A 19,293-nucleotide genomic window follows, 5' to 3' on the forward strand; every position below is an offset into this window, starting at 1 on the left:
CCTCCTCTGTGTCTGACAGATGAGGTGGTATGCCTTCAATTATCAGGTTTTCTTTTTTCTCCCCATACTTTACTTTATATCATACTCACTTGATTTTGACACATTTAATATTCTGTCTGGTTGATTTTTCAGCCTCACAATGGCCAGCTTTAAAGGCCGGGCTTTGGGCCTCATGTTGAGATACATTAACAGAATCCAAAAGCCAAACCCCCGAATCACCTCCAGACCTTTCGCTAACTCCTTTGTGCAAGATGTCATGAAGCAGGAAAACACACTTGCCGAGGAGGCATTTTAGCAATCATTCACATTTGGCTCTACTATGTACAAAACGAGAGAGAGAGAGAAGTATATTTCCCCTGAGTCTGTTCCCCCATCAAGGTAAACTCAAAACACAGATGTATATTTGCAGAGACCACAGCTGCACACATCCACACAGCTTTCTGTACGTTAACTGTAGTCATTAGTCACTCAGAAAACATTTAGACAAGAGCCATTTACTATCAAAACAGGACCACCATCTACCGAGAGAACTATAATAAACTGTAGATATTTCTGCCATATCAACTCAATTTTTTTTGTTTGCTTGTTTTATGACACCTTTTTTAACAATGAACACAATTACTAAAATAACTAAACATACCAACTTTAATCATTAACTCTAATTGCTTGCAAATTGTCTGACCAAAATAAATGAAAACACTGACAGACAGATACAGTCATTTGAACTACAGTGAACTTAGTCTATAGTTCTATCTAAAAACAAAGTTATACAGTATGGAGGGTAAACATACTCCTGGGTGGCAGTAGCACGGTGTGTAGATGGTCTGAGGAGGGTTTGTCTAGATCAGTTGGATTTTACATTTCAAAACAGAAGCCTGAAAGTAATAACGGATTGGTCCTCTGGAATATGATACATGAAATGATTCTCAGAGATGATGTGTGTATTCAAAGGTTTTGTTAACATTTCCTCTTGGTCATAGTAGCACTGACTGGGGCATCTCCCCTTTGGCTCCACCGTCAAGGCAATTTTGTTAAAAGGTTTGTTATTGAACTTGAGAGGCAGCACCTCATCTTAACCTTAAGACAAGCTGTGATCAGTTCCATACTGACTCTTATATAATACAGGAATGTGCGTCTTTGTTATAGGTAATTAACTAAGCCCCTCTTTTCCACACTTTTGGAGTGTCTGGACTGATGATATTGTGACTTGTTTTTGTGTATGTCTGTGGTTTTAATTCAGAGGTTCTGTTTTGCAAGCATATTGTAATTAAAGTAAACACCACCATAGTAATAATAGTATTAGTGCAATGGCCGATGCTAAGCAATGCTGCTCAATGATATCTTTATTTTTATAATAAAACAAGACAAGTATTATATTTTTCATGTCATGCATCAACAGGAACACAGAGTGACTCGTACCAGTGCACACACACTGTGGTGTTTCTGCATTTGACCAGAGGGGTGTTAGGGGAGGTGTGGGCGTGTACCCAAGCCTCTCCAAAGCCCCTTATCTTTGATTTGGGCTTTTAGAAGGAGAAGTGACTTTGCCGAGCATCGTTGCTCTCTTTCCTCCAAAGATCACTTTGCTGCGGGTCGGAGAGCAATTAATTCGAAGAAAACCGCAGTTTCCTCTCACTTCCTCATGTGCAAGTTACAGGTAGGATTTATGACATGAAGCCATGAATATGACAGGAACTGTGCGACAAACATCCTCTGAACCGTTATTTGACGTCTGGACCATATGAGATGAGCTGCACATGGACATCTACACAGAAATTAATGGATTTTCACTCCATGCGTGTGCGGGATTAATACGACAAGTGCGCTGCATTCACATCAGGCTATGATTCATTTTGGGAATATCTGACATGGCAAGGATTTTATCCATCCACGCGAGTATCATGCTTTGTAAAATACTGGCATTAATTCTCTTACAAGGTACGTTTCAGTTCTGCAAGTTGCAACCCATTTTTGCATCAGTTTTCCCCCATGATTTGTTTACATATTTGGTTAATCATTTTCTTACTTAGCCTATATTTCTATCACGTCTCTTGTGCAATATAAGGTGTCTTGGCGTCCAATGCCTCAGTCATGTCCGAGGTCAACGCTGGAGGTATCCCAGACACCAGCAGGGTGTTTGGCCCCGGGGGACCCGCGGATTTACTGTCTGAGGCAACGGAGGCAAAGTCCAGATCTAAGCGCTGCACCTGTTATTCCTACAAGGATAAAGAGTGCGTCTACTACTGCCATTTGGACATCATCTGGATCAACACTCCTGAGTAAGACATGCTTTGATAAATACTGTAAAATATCTTTATTTTCCAAGCATCCAGCAGAAAGTGCTAAGGTTGCACAAGGCTCGACTTGCACAATATTTTGTCTTTTGTTTGCTGGTATAAAGACGGGCAATTAAGTCCATTTTAAACGCATTATAATAATAATAATAATAATAATAATAATAATAATAATAATAATAATAATAAATCAGACTTATATAGCGCTTTATGCGGTGCTCAAAGACGCTTTACAATTTCCCTATTTCCCTATTTAAAACTATGAAACAAATGTTTATAAGTTATAAAAGGTTAAAAAAAACAAAAAAGAAGACAAAAACAAAGGTTAAAATATGACGAGTCCAGTGGGAGCTAGGAGTTGAAGGCTAGTATGAAAAGGTGTGTTTTTAGTGCAGATTTGAAAGAGGAGAGGGTTGGGGAGATTTTGATGTGAGGGGGGAGTGAATTCCATAGGGTGGGGGCAGCAACAGAGAAGGCCCGATCACCCCAGGTCCGGGGTATATATGGGACTTATGCACTTAAGCCAATACATTGTTGCAAGTCACGCCCTGTAACTGCTTCCTTGAGGCGCCAGACGCTGTCATGGTTCAAGTGATGGCAAGCCCAAGAGAAACAAACCCGTCCTGAAAGGTCAACGTTCGGCATCAGAGAGGGGGAGGTTATATGTTCCTTCTAACTTTCACACACCCTTCTCTTCCTCTGTCCTTACTCCCTTGTCACCACCTTAATGGCCTATGTGAGCTATAATCTGTAGTCTGTTATTTAATTGCCTGAGGATGATCTTATTAATGAGATTGCATATATTCCTTTGAATTTGTGTCATGAAACCCAAAATCCATGATAAGAATGCTTGGTCTATCAAAAACTACTCATATCAATCTAATAATAATAATAGTGAACATGTGATAGTAGATAGAGCTATACTGTGACTCCCCTGTCTTGAGCTGACAAATTCTCCCAAGACCCCCAAGCAGTTAAAATACTATTAATCTACAGTGTGAAGGTAGTGAGGCTAATCGGACAGAGATCAGCGTGAAATCTGTCAAGCAATGCCAGTAGTCGACATAGGGTTGGTGAAGCCAGTTCTTAATTTTTGTAGTGGTGGGCCTGACCAAATTATAATGCTGTATTCATCACTCACTAGAGCTAGATTTAGTTCACTCAAATTGCACCATAACATGTTATTGTGGTGCAAATTTGTCTTAATTTTTTTATTATTGTATTTATTAATTTATTTATTTATTTATTGTTGTGGTCTTTGAGTATCCTTTTAAACAAAAGTAAATCAATTGATGGAAATGGCTTGAATTGCTCACAATTTAGATTAATTAATTTATCCTTTAGGTAAAAGTAGAACTGGCCTGCAGCATGGACATCTTATGCTGTCGTATATGGACAAATACTAAGAAAGCCACCATAATGAAGGCATTTTTCATTGGTCATAATTTAGTGGATGTGTTAAGTTCTGGGACGGACAATGCAGTCAGGTTCAGATCACTAAAAGCCAATAGATGGTCCTGGCCAGACGTACAGTGACTCAGGAAGTTAGTTCTGCAAATGATGAACCATGGAAAGTGAAGTTTACAAGTGAGCATAGTACACAGTATTTTTTCCACAATTTGCACCTACACAAATTATGTTCAACATGTGGCCTAGCATACCGGAGATTAGATTAAAATATAACCTTCAACATATTTGTTGTTCCAACACCTTCTTGTTTTGAGGAATGGTGCTTTGTTCATCCACCTCTTAACTGCATATTAAAATCCTTGGCAAGACAGTAGGAAAGCATTCTTTCTTCCTCTTCCTTCTTGTGCCAGGACTGCTGTTGGCTGTTTCAGGTAAACAGTGCACTTTATTGCTGCTTAACAAGTTGGGACAAATTGACATAGTTAAAGACTGAGTATTGTGTTGGTGATATTGACATATACTGCAGCATTAATTTAAACTAAGACTGAAGATGAACTCAAAAAATGATTTCACGAAATCTTAGTAGAGAAAGTAAACAAGAAGGAGCTACATCCCTCCTACAATGAAAGACCCCAAATGTTCTGAATGACTGTGGTTATAGGTATCTTCCAAGTGTCCAGTGTGTGCATGTATGGCCCCTTCTTCTGTTGTGTCTTTTCCCCTAGAGTACAATTATACTGAAAATGCTTTGAGTCAGCTTGTCGTATTGTTTACAAGGCACATTTCAGCAGAAAGTCCTGACAGCTGATGTCAGTATTTCCAGACACTTCTGTGTTAAATTAAGACCGAAGTCTGACCCAAAGCTGCCATTTCGGGATGAACAGATAAATGGTTAAAATGCCTTTGACTTTGAGGTCAATCTGGTTTACATTTGTTTAACAGTCAGGCAGTATGATCAGGTTAACAAGACACAATGGAACCAGCAGGCAGGCAGGACACCAGCAGTGCAGTCTGACTAAATATGACAAATGTCCAGGACCATTTTATGCCCTGCTGATGATGAACATTTAGTTCAAAGCCAACTTAAAATGTCTTATGAAAACAGATTTGATGGTTCAGGGTAGTTGAGACTTTCAGCTGTTTAAAAATGGTATATGAACATTGGTTTTGGAAGAGATTCCCCTTCCTGTTTGTCCCTTCAGAACTTATTGCTCCTAAAGCCACAAACACCTTTGTATTTTTGATAAAAATCCATCACAGATGGTCAAAAACATGCATGACAGATTAACAGATGCCTGGAAAGAGAAAATAGAGAGCAGGGTGCCAATCTGACACTCTGCATACAGTACAACAGTGGTATCCAGATGGGAGAATTTGGTTTAGAACAGTCAAGTATACGGTGATGGACTCTCTGATCTGACTCTCTTTGTAAATATGATCTATGGAAGTTGTATTTCAATTTTATTGTACAATTTCATGGACCTTTCTGGCTGTCTTTGTTTTATCCTTGCCCAAACCCAGTGGTCACTTAACTAAAAACAAATGTTCATGTGCAAAACATTTCATCCCCAACAGAACATAAAAAACACAAGGCAGATACAGTGAAAACTCTTCTGTTTCTTGACAATCATACTGAAAAAAATGTCTTCTGTTTGTTCAAATTTCTCAGACGCACGGTACCCTATGGAATGTCGAGCTACAGAGGACCTCAGCGAATCAGACGCGCTATCGGTGGGCGATCAGCTGAGCATGAGGGGGCAAAGATTCAGCGCTGTGTGTGTGCTGTGCTTGGCGCAGACCCTGAGTGCCATGACTTTTGTCTGTCAAGGTCTGTCTCATTCTTTCTGTAAAGATGATATTGGATCCCTCTGAAACTGCTCTCATTTAGTATATTTCCATCAACACATCAAGCAGATTACTGAGTGAAATGTCTTGACTGCTGCTGTTAAATGGAGATGCAAATGGTGAACACACATTAAGCAATGCCAGGTTTGGATTGCTCTGTTAATTTAGGGTATTGAGGTCTTCTATTCTTCTGATTCATATTTTATTATTTACTAAATTGTACACTTGCAGTTGACATGGAAAACCATTAGTTAATTGGTGTACAAAATGTGGGAAAAAAAGAACAGTTTATAAAATAGGATGTTCTCAAACATTATTTAATTAAGGTAATAAAACTGAGGTGTGTTGAGACGTGAGTCAGTTGTCTCTTCCATTCAAGGACATAGTCTGACATAAAACAAAAAACATGTTTAGTTGTTAGATTGTTAGATTGTCTGCATGCTGTTACACAAGAAGACAGACTGCTTTCTCCATGTCAGAACAAGTACAGTAACTAAACAGAAAATGTAAAAACTGTTTATGCCCTGTCATTATTTTTCAGATAAATAATGTGTGCACAGATTCTTAAAAAAGAGGAATGATAATGAACAAATCAGTCTTATTTTGTATGATTTATATTTATTATACAGTATCAGAATGTATCTTTCAAATATCCCCATTGTGGGACTAATAAAGGAATATCTTATCTTAAAAAAAGATAAATCTATTAGACAAGGCCATGAGGACAAAGCGCCATCTTAAAACATTGCTTTAAAAAAATTCTACCTAAATATAATTAAATTCTAAATACATTGCAAGATTTCTATTCGTTCAGCATTCCTATTTTTATACATCATAATATTCATAGAAACTTTTAGATAGAAAACAAGTTATTGAGAAGAAATATGCAGTGGTCATATTGCAATGTTCAGAGAGGCGCTCTACACAGCTCTAAGCTTTATTTGTCATGGGGAGTTGTACTCAGTATGGGAAAACAGTTGTTTGGTTTTTTGTTTGTGCCTCTGGGAGGAGCTGTCCAAAGTCTGAAGAAAACAAGCTTGATGATGTCATTAGGGTTATCTAAACATGGGCTTGGAGGCTACAATTTTTTAACAGAAAGCCTGCATTACGAACTGGGGTATTGAGTTTGACATAGGTATTCATCAGGGAGGGAGGGTCTATCAAATACGGACATGCAGGGTCCATTGTTTTTGGAGCTTGACCCATACTTGGGGACTAAATAGCCCAGGATGTCTCAGCCTCTCCTGCTTCGATTTTTTTTTTAACTTATATGATTTGATGCAATGGTAACTTACTGGATTGCCTTTTCAATTTTACTGATTTAATATGTAATGTTCTCTTCAAAGCCCCGTACAGACTGCCCATCAGGAGTCTTCACAGAGTCCCAGGCCCTGGATGACAGTTTGACGCCTCTCCATCTCCTCTACTCCTCGGGGGATGGACCATTCACTCACTGTTTGGCACACTTGCTTCCACAGGTACACTCACACTCAAGCAAAGAACTTTGGAGTTTGACACTGCCGACATTCCTTTGCATCATAACTCTTGGAGCAAGTTCCATCAGGCCGGGTGGTTTCAAGACCTCTCCAGCAAATTTAATACAGATCCCTGGAGGCGATCCCCCTTTTCGTTCCCTCCTGAGAGCCACGTGAGGACTACTTTCACCATAATATTATAGCCAATGACATTGCTTCTATCAAGCTTGATCAGACAAAGCTTTTGTATTCATACCTGGTAACAGACTGTTGTGGACTACAATTGACTCTATCTTTTAAAACAATACATAAGCTATATCACTATATAAAGGACAAGAAAGACCTTTCCTGTGAAAATGTTGCAGAGCAGACAGCACCATGAGGAGCCATGGACAGTAGGAGAAAGGCATGATATTGTCATATTTTGTCTTATAATATTGAAATATGCAAACCAAAAAGCAAAAAAAACAAAAACAAAAACAAAGCATTCTCATGACCACCTGTGTTATCAGGTGTATTATTGAGCTTTGATTAATGAAACTATTTACAGTCAATCTGGAACACATTCACACCATGAAAGTTTTACATTTTGTTCATATCAGTTCTTTCAGTCATAATATATCATTTTTGCTCTTTGCAATTGAACTGTCAGTTATATTTGTTTTTTGTTTTTACCTCACTACCACTAGCATTGACTCTGTACATACTGTATGACGGCTTTAAATAGAACAAACTTAAAACTGAACCACCACCCATTGTTAGGTTCAGCCCCAAATTAGTCCATCTCAAAGAGAACTGAAGAGAATCAATCAATCAATCAATCTTTATTTGTATAGCGCCAAATCACAACAAAGTTATCTCAAGGCCCTTTACACATAGAGCAGGTTCTAAACCGAACTCTTCAGGTTTTAATTTTAAAGAGACCCAACATTCCCACATGAGCAAGCACTTAGCGACAATGGCAAGAAAAAACTCCCTTTTAACAGGAAGAAACCTCAGGCAGAACCAGGCTCAGAGAAATGAAACTGAGAAAGTTATATACCTTGTTACTGTCACTAATTACTTTGAACTGGGGATTACTCATATGTTAAAGAATATGTATGCCTGGTGATCTTCTATCTGTTTCTGATCATCGAACAAAACCAACAATGAATTGATAAATACTACCAATGCTTAGCCAATTATGCTATTTCATTCATTGTTGACCAAAAACTATTAAAAACATGAGAACTGTCGGCGCTACATACATAATCCTACTGCCACAAGTACTTAACAGTGCACTAAATGTATGCATATGTATGTATGAGTTGAGTGATTTGAATTTTTAAAAACTAATTTTTACAGATTTACATTTTCATTAGAATTGAATGGGTACTATTGATCTCATTTAGATCTTGGCATGGGATTTATTAGTAATAAAAAATACAGAATACTTGATCCTCAGTCAAGATGGAATCTTTCATTCTGTCAATCTTTGTACTGAAGAAAAAATGCAAAGTACTAAATTGCCTAAAGGCCTTAACAAGCTTTGGTTCAAGTGTGTCAAATTCCATGAAGCGTTGACACTAATAGACTTAAAATGATAAAGTAACATGCAGTGATTCACCATAGTTGAGTGGTTAAAGTATGTTCCTTGCTTCTGGGGCTACATGTTCCTTCCCATTGCCCAATAATTGAATCCTTCCAGTTTCTTTCTCATGTGCATTTGCTACTCTGTGTCCCTGTCCAGCTTTTCAAATAGTTGCTTTGACTGATACTGGGCAAACAATATTTACTTATTTATGCTATAAAAAATATGAGTGCACCTTGTATCATTTTCCACTGATGGCAGAAATTGTTCTCCTGTCACAAGAAATTTACAGATGGCATGTATTACAGACAAACTTTTGTATTCTATCCCTTTTTCTGTTGGTCTCACCTCACCAAATCATGTGGTCTACTCTAGAAAGTGAAAAAGCACAGCTGTAACTGGTATTTGTTTGTGCTTGTTGCATTGTGGTCCATGTGATTTATCTACAGTGAAAGCATTTTCATGAAAAGGGAGTTTAATGTGAGGAGGCATTTCAAGACAACACACTCTAACTTTGGTACTAGGATTACATTTCTTTCTGTATTTATAAAAAAATTGCCCATTTTTTTTGCCAACAATGTGTCATCACTTGTTGAAACACATTCATTGTTGCTAAACAGTTTAATAAAAGTACCGCAAAGAGAATTATAGCTGGTTATTGTCACTTTTTTGTGCACGCGGCAGCTTGGATCACAAATTGGACATAAAAAATGTACTTCCTTTCTGTCAATTGCAATGCCATTATGTGCCTTCATACTAATGTGACTCAGTCATTCTGGTCCAAGCAAATCTAATCTTATCCCTAATAGGTTCCTTTGCTGCTCAGTAGCTGATGAATTGATGAAAATTACACATGATTTTCCAAAGACTGAATTCTGGACCACATTATACACAAGATATGGATTAGTTTAATAGTTTTTGTGTAATGGAATTATTACTTTAAATAACATGGAGAGGATGTAAATTACATAAAAAAGAATATTAATGCAGTACATTTAGTACCATAACTGGCATGTGTGTATTTGCGTGTTTGTGTGTGTGTGTGAGAGAGAGAGATAGAGAGAGAGAGAGAGAGAGAGAGAGAGAGAGAGAGAGAGAGAGAGAGAGAGAGAGAGAGAGAGAGGGAGAGGGAGAGAGAGAGAGAGAGTGAAACAGGGGACAGAGCCAAGAACCTGTAACTTTATTGCACATGCTTAACACAAGTGTATAACATTAAAACAAATCCTGTATATAAAGGCTATTTTTTATATAAGTATAATATAAGAAACATTAGAGAACTTCTGGTGTATTCATAGTTTTGTTAAAGCATCCAGTGATAAGGCTCTTCAAGAACTCAAATATGGCGATGATGATCATGATCATGATCTGACACATGGGACACATGAAAAAAAACATAGTAACATATTACCTTTCAGCATTGGTTGCCTCCTCACTTTGTATGTTTGTGTATATAATATGGGTTAGGGTTTGTATGAATTAATGTACATTTAAAAAATCTAATTAAAAAAAAAATGCTATCTTAACTTTCCAGGTTCTGTGACGTCCAGAGCCAAATGAATACATTAACAAAAATAACAAAGGGAAAATACATATAGGGCAGAATTCTTTAAGTGTATGTTTTGTTAAAGGTAAAACTCTTCTCAAAATTAACCATTTGTATTTATATTGTGTTAACAGTCACTTTCCTGCCAGTTACCAGCTAATAATGATTAATTTTCACAGTTGCTATGCACTATGATAGATTCTATTTTGAAGAGAAATTATTTTTTCTCCTTTCATCTTGCAATTTAATGTGTTTTGTTAGAGCCTTTTTTTTGTTACCACTGACTATTTTTATGTCATTTCATGTACTCATCACTAAAAAGGTTGTGACTTAATTTACCGTTGCAGGCGATGTATTGGGGAGCATCAATCAGTCATGTGTTTTAATTTTCTTTTTTTCACCACCAACTATAAAGTAAATCCTACTTCTTAATGTTATTTGTCACTCTCTGTATTTATATTATGTTCGTTACATAGATAGCATGATCATATTTATTCTTTCATGTTGTGTAGATTATATTTGACTGCAATTTACAGCCCTCTGGTGTAAAGTAATTTCAGCCAGAATAAATACAGTGAAAATAAGTACCCAGACCGAGTAAAGAAAAATTCTTTCATGGGACTATTTCAGCTTTTCTAAAATGTGTGTGTGTGTGTGTGTGTGTGTGTGTGTGTGTGTGTGTGTGTGTGTGTGTGTCTGTGTGTGTGTGTGTGTGTGTGTGTGTGTGTGTGTGTGTGTGTGTGTGTGTGTATGTGTGTGTGTGGGGGGTCATTACAGTGTGCTGCACAGCTGGGTAGTCTGCGGTTTTATTGTCTGTAGGGTGTGTACAGGTCAGCTGCAGTGCTTCAACCCTAGTTTTGCCTGCATTGCTTACTCAATGCCATATGAATTTATGATTGTGGACACTTGAGACCTAACCCACGTTCCCTTACTAAGCTATGAACTGCCACCATATCCAGTCATAAGGTTGCTCTTGATTCTCACAGCTACCTACACCTATACCATATTTTATCTGTTGAAGTTGGCCAGCCCATTGTATGATATTTAATAAAACTCAAATGGCAAATTGATTGACACAATAAAGCATCTGTATATTCAACTGTTACTAAATAATAATTATTTTCACCTTGTTACAGATGAGAAAATTCACACAGCATTTGTCAGAAACTGATGTATGACATTTCTATATCTGACAACAGCCATTCACAGTAACCAAGAACAGCTGTGATGATTTTCCAGTTATCACAAAATCACATGTTAATAATGGTGTAACAATTGTTGTTTTTTCCATGATAACAACATAATTTTCTTGTTATCTGGAGAAAACAAAATATAATTCTTAGTGATAATGGGTTAATTTACTCATTAATTGGAGAAAAGACCTTTTGTTTTCCCAAGATAAGGAGAACATTATCCTGTTATAGGAAAACAACTTTGTATTCCTGAGATGTAGAGATATATTTTTTAAAAGAGTTGCAACCATGGCCAGTGTCGCCTTCTGTAACTTTTTATTATTATTATTTGATTGTTTGTTGTTCTCCATAAATTACACACAAGTTATTTTGTTGTAAATCAGAGAATATATTTCATGTCACTGAGCTACATATACTGCCTTACAGACACCTTTTCTTTCATGAGACAGAACATGAGACCAACTGGACCCTTTGAGGCCCTAATACCACCTATCATCCTGGAATGTTACGCTAAGTCTACCCTAAATAAGCCTACCCTGGAGCCTCAGTATAAACCTTCTGCAGTGAGCACCAATAATATCGTTCAGTGAGTAAGGCCTTATTCCCACAGTAAACCCTGGGAAATATTTCTCTGCAGACATCCTGACCATGCGACGGCAGGTTCAGGGCCCCTACCATGTCTTACAGTTTGTTGTTTGTATTCTGGTTCATCAAATGAATAGACCTTTTGTGCCATTCAGTGAACTTTTCACAATTGAAAGATAATGACAGCTTCTGCCACACATTTCCAGAATATCATGTTGATATTTTGCATATTGTGTCTTCTGTTTTTGATTTGGAGCATAAAGCATACAGCATTTACAGTAAAGCAGCCTAAAGGCATTTTATTATGCTTGGCTTTAAGTGCATTATATTCTGGATTTGGTGTATGGTGGTGTGTAATATGAACATGCATACAACTGTATTTTGTTTGTTCTTTACATTTTTTAGGTTATTGGTTGGTTCAGCTTCTATAATGTAGACATTTTGCAGTAGGGCTGTGACTAATGACTATTTTGATAGTCGACTAGTCATTGATTATCAAAGCTATTAATCGACTAATCGGATAATGAATCACACACTTACCGCAGCACTAGCACTACTACAGTGTTATATCAGGGTTTTCCCTGAATATTTTTGAGACAAAGGTGGCAAAGGCTGTAGAATGTGCAGCATACAGTTTGTGTGCACAGTCATGCTCCTTTAGAGTGTCATGTGCTTAAGTAAAAAATAAATAAATCATGATTTGACAGATAAAAGTGTCCATAGGGATTTAATTTCTATACCAAAATGCAACTAAAACATGAAAAATAAAGGTTGTGACAAATGACTGTTTATTTTATAGGCCTGGTACAATATACTTATCACCACATTCACTACTATCACGATGTGAGAACGACAAACTGAGGGGGAGGCAGAACACAAAACCTGTTATTTAATTTGTTACATGTCTCTCTGTAATGTGTTATTCCCAACACTGGTTATTGTCTCCAGTAGTGGGGAGCAGCCTCTCTGCTGCACTGTTAGCTGTAGGAAAGACGTGTCCAACACGCTGAGCAGGTGCAGATCAGAGTAGGTTTAAATTGTTTGATGTTGCAGTGTGAGTTTTATGTTGTCTTGTTTATTACTGCTGGAGTTCACAGCGCCGCTAACATTAGTGTCTGAGTGACGGTGTGGAAGTTTACAATGTTCATCTCGCAAAGGTAATTATTGATTAATAACTATTCATTAATAATTAAGTCATTAAATTATAAACTGCTTGCCACTGCTACCGTTCTTGAAGACAAACTACATTTTAACTAGCATGTGTGCACCTGCAGACTCTCCGAGTGCTGCCTTTTAGTTCCCTCAGCATCACCTGTCGGAATTTTCAACAAAGGCAGCAGCCAATAACACAAAGGCAGCCAACCTTTGAGTTAGATGGCCAGGTAAAACACTGTATATTAATGTTAAAAGCCAAGACAACTCTCTCTCTGCATAGACCTAGCTAACAAGTTAACTATCTTACTGAGCTCAGGTTTTGCTGTTTACCTGTGGCTTTCTGGTTGCTATTGCGCATGTGCTCTCTCAGCTTAGATACTCAGTTCAGAAAAAGAATGTTTGTTCAACTGCACAGCTACAACTAATTCTGTGATCAATTTTGTCTACTATGTTGACTAATCGTTGCACCCCTATTTTGCAGTAGTGTTTTTGTTAGCAGAGATACATGGATGTGAAGATTGTTGAATAAAATCACTCAAGTCATAGTTCAAAGTTTGCTGTGATGTTGTTGTTTATTCATATTCTGGAATATTTGTGAGCACACTGACACAGAGTGGGCCTGAGACAGTGGACTAACTCAGAGCAGATGAAATGGGATAATTTTATACAGTAGGGCCAAAGTGGTAATGAACAAAAGGCTGGAAGGAAGGGCATTTGCATTCAGACCTTACAGTGTGACAAGGCAAGATCAAGGGTCGTTCTCAGGTGGTCAGTTGACGATGTTAACTGCAAGGAACCAAACAGGAGGAGGTATAGAAAAAGATAAAGTCATCAGTGGGCATGAATGATCAAATGGCGGTTCTCAGACATCACTTGATTAAAGGTGAGATCATCAGGGGCAAGAGTGATCAAGGTTCTATCTAAATGTGTATTTTCTTCTTCAAGATGCATTACAGTCTTTTATCTTTTAGTTACAACATTACCACAATCTGAGTAGTTTTACATTTTTTTTATTGGACTTCTGTGTCTTTGCTTTTCCAGAAATAGCATAGAACTGCATCATGTAATACAATTTCACATTGATGTGGTGATCATATTTAAAAAAAAAAAAAAAAAAAAATATATACATATTTTCCATTTTCTGGTTTTATGATAAATTATCAGTTGTCCGCTTGAATCTCTGGGCTGATGTTAGTAAACAGTAAGAGTCTCGACCACAAGCTAACCTCAAGTCTGCACGTCTGCAGCAAAACTGAAGCCCTACAGCAATGAAACCTGTCAACCCTGTGATTTATGACAAACCGTTCTACTGAATGTGTGGATGATATAGATGATTAAAAAGGCCTGCCGGGATGTTTTTGAGTCAGACATTTTAGAACGTGTTTTGAATTATGCACATTTGTCTACAGAGAGCAGACCAAATAACTGAGTCAAGTTCATAAATCATTATTGAGAACTATGTCAAAGTTGAAGTGTATTGCATCGAACACCATCTAGCAGCGCTTTGCTACAAAAAGGGTCTGGAAATTAGTAATTTGATATGTGAGGTCCAAATAAGACAAATGAGAAAATCATCTACTTGTAAAACACAGGTGGGTTAAATGAAAAAGGTTGAAATCAGAGGTGATTTATGAACTTCAGAGTTTAGATTCTTCTTGATCAGTGTCAACATCAGACTTCATCATTGTCTAGTTGCTCTATATGGTCAAAATGTGTCTCTAATTTTTCTCAGCCCCAATCTTTCAATTTAGAGAAGATCAAAAGTGATATATGATCTCTCATATGTCCTGATGCCAGTGAAAATGATTTTATCTTTTAAGGAATTACTGTTCCACGTCTCCAACCTTTTTGATAACATGTGCAGGGAAGAACAAACACAGATGGGGCTTTTCATTTCCTTTTGTCAGTCAGCTTTCATCTTTTCACTCTATACTGTTGGAAAGAATCATGTTGATTTAAACAGTTTTTGTAAATAAATGCATGCAGGTCATAGGATGCATATAATGACACAAATCTTCAGAGATGCTTTCAACATAGTATAAAATACATATAAAACAATCAAATTAAAGATTAAAATGAAAACAATGTACAATGAGGTAATACAAAAATATAAACAGGAAAAAATAAAATAAACATCAATAAACAATTGATAAAGTTGACTTAATTATATCATTTTAGTATTATATATAATTAAAGAGTGAATTAATTGCAGAATACCTTAATAGGTTGATTTGACTAATTACTGGCATGCAAAGATTAAAACAGTACTTTTACATACTGGCGTACTTTTAAGTTAGTAACAAGAAATATCAAACTTCAGTTACTCGTCATTTTACAATTGATTACAAGCAGAGGGAGCAGCATACAAAAACACCCTTCTTCCCAGTTCATTACGGACTTTAGGGACAGTTAGTAGGAATAAGTCTAAGTAAGGAGGATATAGTCCAAGAATAATCTTAAAAATAAGAATATGGCAATGGTTAAGTGTACAAGTTGACAAGGCAGACCACCCAATGAAGACTTTGAGATTTGTAATAAATCTCAGTGCTACATAGCAGACAGTATCCAGCGTGTGTAGGCATTGCAAAGATGCATGCATGTATATAACATCTCCATAGTCCAGTACAAAATTAAGTTGGCAACAACACATCTACCTTTGGCCTTGAAGAAAAAGGAAGACTCATTTCTAAACCCCCCCCCCCCCCCAATTTTAACTTCAGTTTTTTCCTGGATATTTGTTTTGAGATACGGACTCAATCTGAAGGTTATGTGGCTTTGATTTTGCATTTGAAAACATACATTTGTTATGTCAGCATTAAACACACGAAATCACACAGAACTCATTGTACAGTTGTAAAAGCAAGTTGTAGCTGTTTGGTGTAGATGCAGCGCAGTATAACACAGTATCATTGGTATAAAGGTGGACATTTGTGTTGAACATAGTGAAACATATAATACCTAATAAACATTCTGCCCTATGTTTAGATAAATTTCAACAAAGATTTATGCTGGACTTGAAACATCTCTTGCAATTACTTGGCTGTATAACTGGTTAAAAAAAGTAAAGATTTAAAAACCCCTACAACACTTCAGCTCACCCTCACTAAAAGAAAATCCCCAAATACTAATTTAAAACTGCATTCATCAAATTTTGTCATGGCCATTTAAAGCCAACAGGCATATATCCTTCACAAATTATCACCCAATGAAACTTAATGGCTAACATGTTAGCAAACAATTGCTTATTTACACATCCAACAGAGCAATATACAACATACAATTCTGGCTGAACGCAATACACTTGACTTATAAGTTTCCACCAGGATTGTCTAATTTCTCTACAAATTAAAACTTATTCAATCAGACTAATTTGAAAGATGCTATAATCACATAAAAAATAAATAATTCTACACACAGTTGCTTTAAAGTGGCCATAATCAACATTTTTATACCATCCATGGATCATATCACCTCTTGTATGTGAAAGGGGTTGCTTGTAGAGATGAATACACTGAAATCTGTATCCCAAATTATTCACAGCTTGTTTCTGCCCAAGAGGCCAGCAAAAATCAGATATTGCAGATTTAAGTCTTGTGTGTAAAGAAATGTAATGTGAACTATAGACAATTGGAGTCTGTGCCCGTGTGTTTTCTGCATTCATACATTTAAGAGTAGATTAAACTACTTGCATGACCATTGTGAAATGACAAATACACCTTCTGTATCATGCTGTCTGTGACTGAACAAGCACCATGTTGTGTACTCCCCACTCAACTAATGGTGACCAATGAACAAAAAAAAAGGTTCTTCATCTTTGCTCTAAAAAGGCTAAAAAGGTAGCGTTGAAAGATCATGACGTCATCATTTACCCTCAGAGCTGTTCTGGAGTATGAAACTCAGGCATCACTTGACAACAATTCAGCCCTGACCTCTTAAACTAAAGAAAAGCAGCACAGCTGTTCTTATCTCCTCATGGCTCCCCAACATTGAAGTGGCATCATCACTTATTCATAATCAATTTGTTTTCATCTCATACTGTAGGTTAGAGATGTGATGAGGACCTCTATAAAAGGTAGGTGAAAATTGATGACTTACTGCACTGGGAATTTGCAATACAGTATCTACTTATATAAAACCTATTGTACCCACAGGGTACATGCTCATGCATAAACAACTTCCTAGAAGGAAGTTTGTTTCAGAAAGTTTCAGAAAAGCGTACTGCTGTTCCTCTGAGGCATGAATCTGTAGAATTCTTCACCACAAAGGTAAATCATACAGTGAAAAGTCTTTGATATTCATTAGACTTCTTAAGCAGCCGAATGTTGAATCTTACCTCAAGGAACAGAGCAACATGCAATCACTGGTTTATTCAAGTGTGGAATGTGAGGAGTGTTCCCACTTGATCTGTTGTTCACACTTAGTGGAGGGGTGGTGGCTCAGTGGTTAGCACTGTTGCACAGTAAGGAAGTCCTGGTCTCGAACCACATCCCAGATCCCCTCTGTATGGAGCTTACGTGTTCTCCCGTGTTTGTGTGGCTTTCCGCCAGGTGCTCCGGCTTCCTTACACCATCAAAGACATGTACGATGTGTGCTAGGGTAAAAACTTGTGTCAATTCCCCTAACCACCTGCAAAAAGAGCTGGAGCTGGTCCCCCAGATGCTGCCCCGCCACTCACCACTTTCCATGCATAAGTTAAAATACCCTATCAGCTAATCACAAACTTTGTGACTGCCAACTGGAGCGCCACCTGCTAAAATGCAGAATAAGCTTTAGTAGCAACCAAATGTTTTCTAATTTTCTGGATAGCAAACATCTTTTGGATTAATGTTGTTTTCATGTATTATGTTAATAAGAGTACGTGAGCAAAATAGAAACACCTGTCATTTGGGGGACTGTTTATGTGTTTGTTTAACTCTATCCATCAAGGCAATTAATTCATTTCCAAAATGACACAGACTGATAAAACATTTATTTTACATAGGCCTTTGGACAAACTGTGCAAATCTATAAAACATGTTTTGCATGAAGTCTAAAAACAGAATACAGTAGCTCAACAGTAGCAGACAATTGCACAAGAGAGAAACACTCTTCAGGGGTCCACAGTAATCACTTCTCTGTAACCTCTGTCTATGTTTCCTTGCTTGTTAATGATGCAAGTTTAGTTTAGTACCAATATATGTTCAAAGTATACAGGAAAAAAACACACATTAGAAAGAGGAAAAATAAATACCAAACAAATTTAAACAAGAAAAGAAAAGTAAAGAAAAGAATGTCATCCTCCCATTAGTTCAGGATGAAACACGTGGTAGCAAGTTGTATGTAAAATGTATTTGCGTCACGTCAATAGTATTATATACCAAACTGCTTTACAGAAGCAAGCAAAACCCTGAACATACATGATAAAGCACTAAATAAGAGCTCAAAACACAGCCTTGTGTCAAGAACCAAGTTTATTAGCTGCAGTATAAAGGTTTAATGTTTGTACTTGTATAAATCAGGCTGTTTTGGATGATGATTACATTCTCATTTATCTGAATAGGCTTGTCTGTCAGAGACCAGTTCTATAACATGCCCAGAGGGAACTAAGGAGTGTGGTGTATCTCTGCATGTTGTAGCATCACACCTGCTGCAGGTACGTGTAATTATCTGTGAAGATTCCAAAAAGAATTTAATAGGATGAATTAACAACTTCTTGGCTCATGGTCTTGATTAATGGTTGCCTCCAACATCTCTATTTCTGCAACACAATATTTCATGCTCTAGGCCTAACACCTATGCAAGAGATTCATTCAAAGAAAAAAGTGTCTTTAATTCCATTTTACTTCAGTGGGGCCAATTACAATTTTGAAGAAATGACATACATGATCCCCATTTTCATTCCACTGTGGTCAAGTTTTTTTTTTTTGTGGAAGGATGTTGACAGTTATAATGGGCAAGAAATACTTTTTTCCTGTTTTTTCCTGGAATAGAAGCCAAAAGTGGTGAGATAGTTGCAGGCCAGGGTTTTTTTAATGAGTGACAGTGATGGGACACAACTCATTATGTGGTTATATGCAATACCTTTGGAACAGTATAGACTATTTGGATTTTTCTTATACCTACTGCTGTTATTTCTACTTTCAGCACGTTTGGGGTTTTAGGATGTGTTACTTCCATCTATGTGTGTCCATCTATTTATCTCAGTGCTGGAGCCTGATTCTTACATGAATTCAGGAGTCTTTTC

General features: G+C 37.1%; 1 protein-coding gene across 1 annotated transcript; it reads left to right on the top strand.

Annotated features, from left to right (window-relative positions):
• Positions 1-1,868: 1,868 nt before the first annotated feature.
• edn3b (endothelin 3b) lies at positions 1,869-17,665 on the top strand. Its single transcript, XM_062426652.1, has 5 exons — positions 1,869-1,938; positions 2,066-2,279; positions 5,374-5,536; positions 6,896-7,027; positions 17,618-17,665. The coding sequence occupies exons 1-5, from the start codon at positions 1,869-1,871 to the stop codon at positions 17,663-17,665; spliced, it is 627 nt and encodes a 208-aa protein (XP_062282636.1).
• Positions 17,666-19,293: the final 1,628 nt, after the last annotated feature.

This window comes from Scomber scombrus, chromosome 10, assembly GCF_963691925.1.
Source record: "Scomber scombrus chromosome 10, fScoSco1.1, whole genome shotgun sequence".
Lineage (NCBI taxonomy): Eukaryota > Metazoa > Chordata > Actinopteri > Scombriformes > Scombridae > Scomber > Scomber scombrus.

What these genes read in the sequence shown, in the direction of transcription:
- edn3b (XM_062426652.1), top strand. Translation starts at nt 1,869, where the DNA reads ATGGCAAGGATTTTATCCATCCACGCGAGTATCATGCTTTGTAAAATA. An exon ending in GGCATTAATTCTCTTACAAG is followed by an intron (nt 1,939 to 2,065) that starts GTACGTTTCAGT and finishes GTGCAATATAAG; the next exon opens with GTGTCTTGGCGTCCAATGCC. An exon ending in ACTTTTGTCTGTCAAGGTCT is followed by an intron (nt 5,537 to 6,895) that starts GTCTCATTCTTT and finishes TTCTCTTCAAAG; the next exon opens with CCCCGTACAGACTGCCCATC.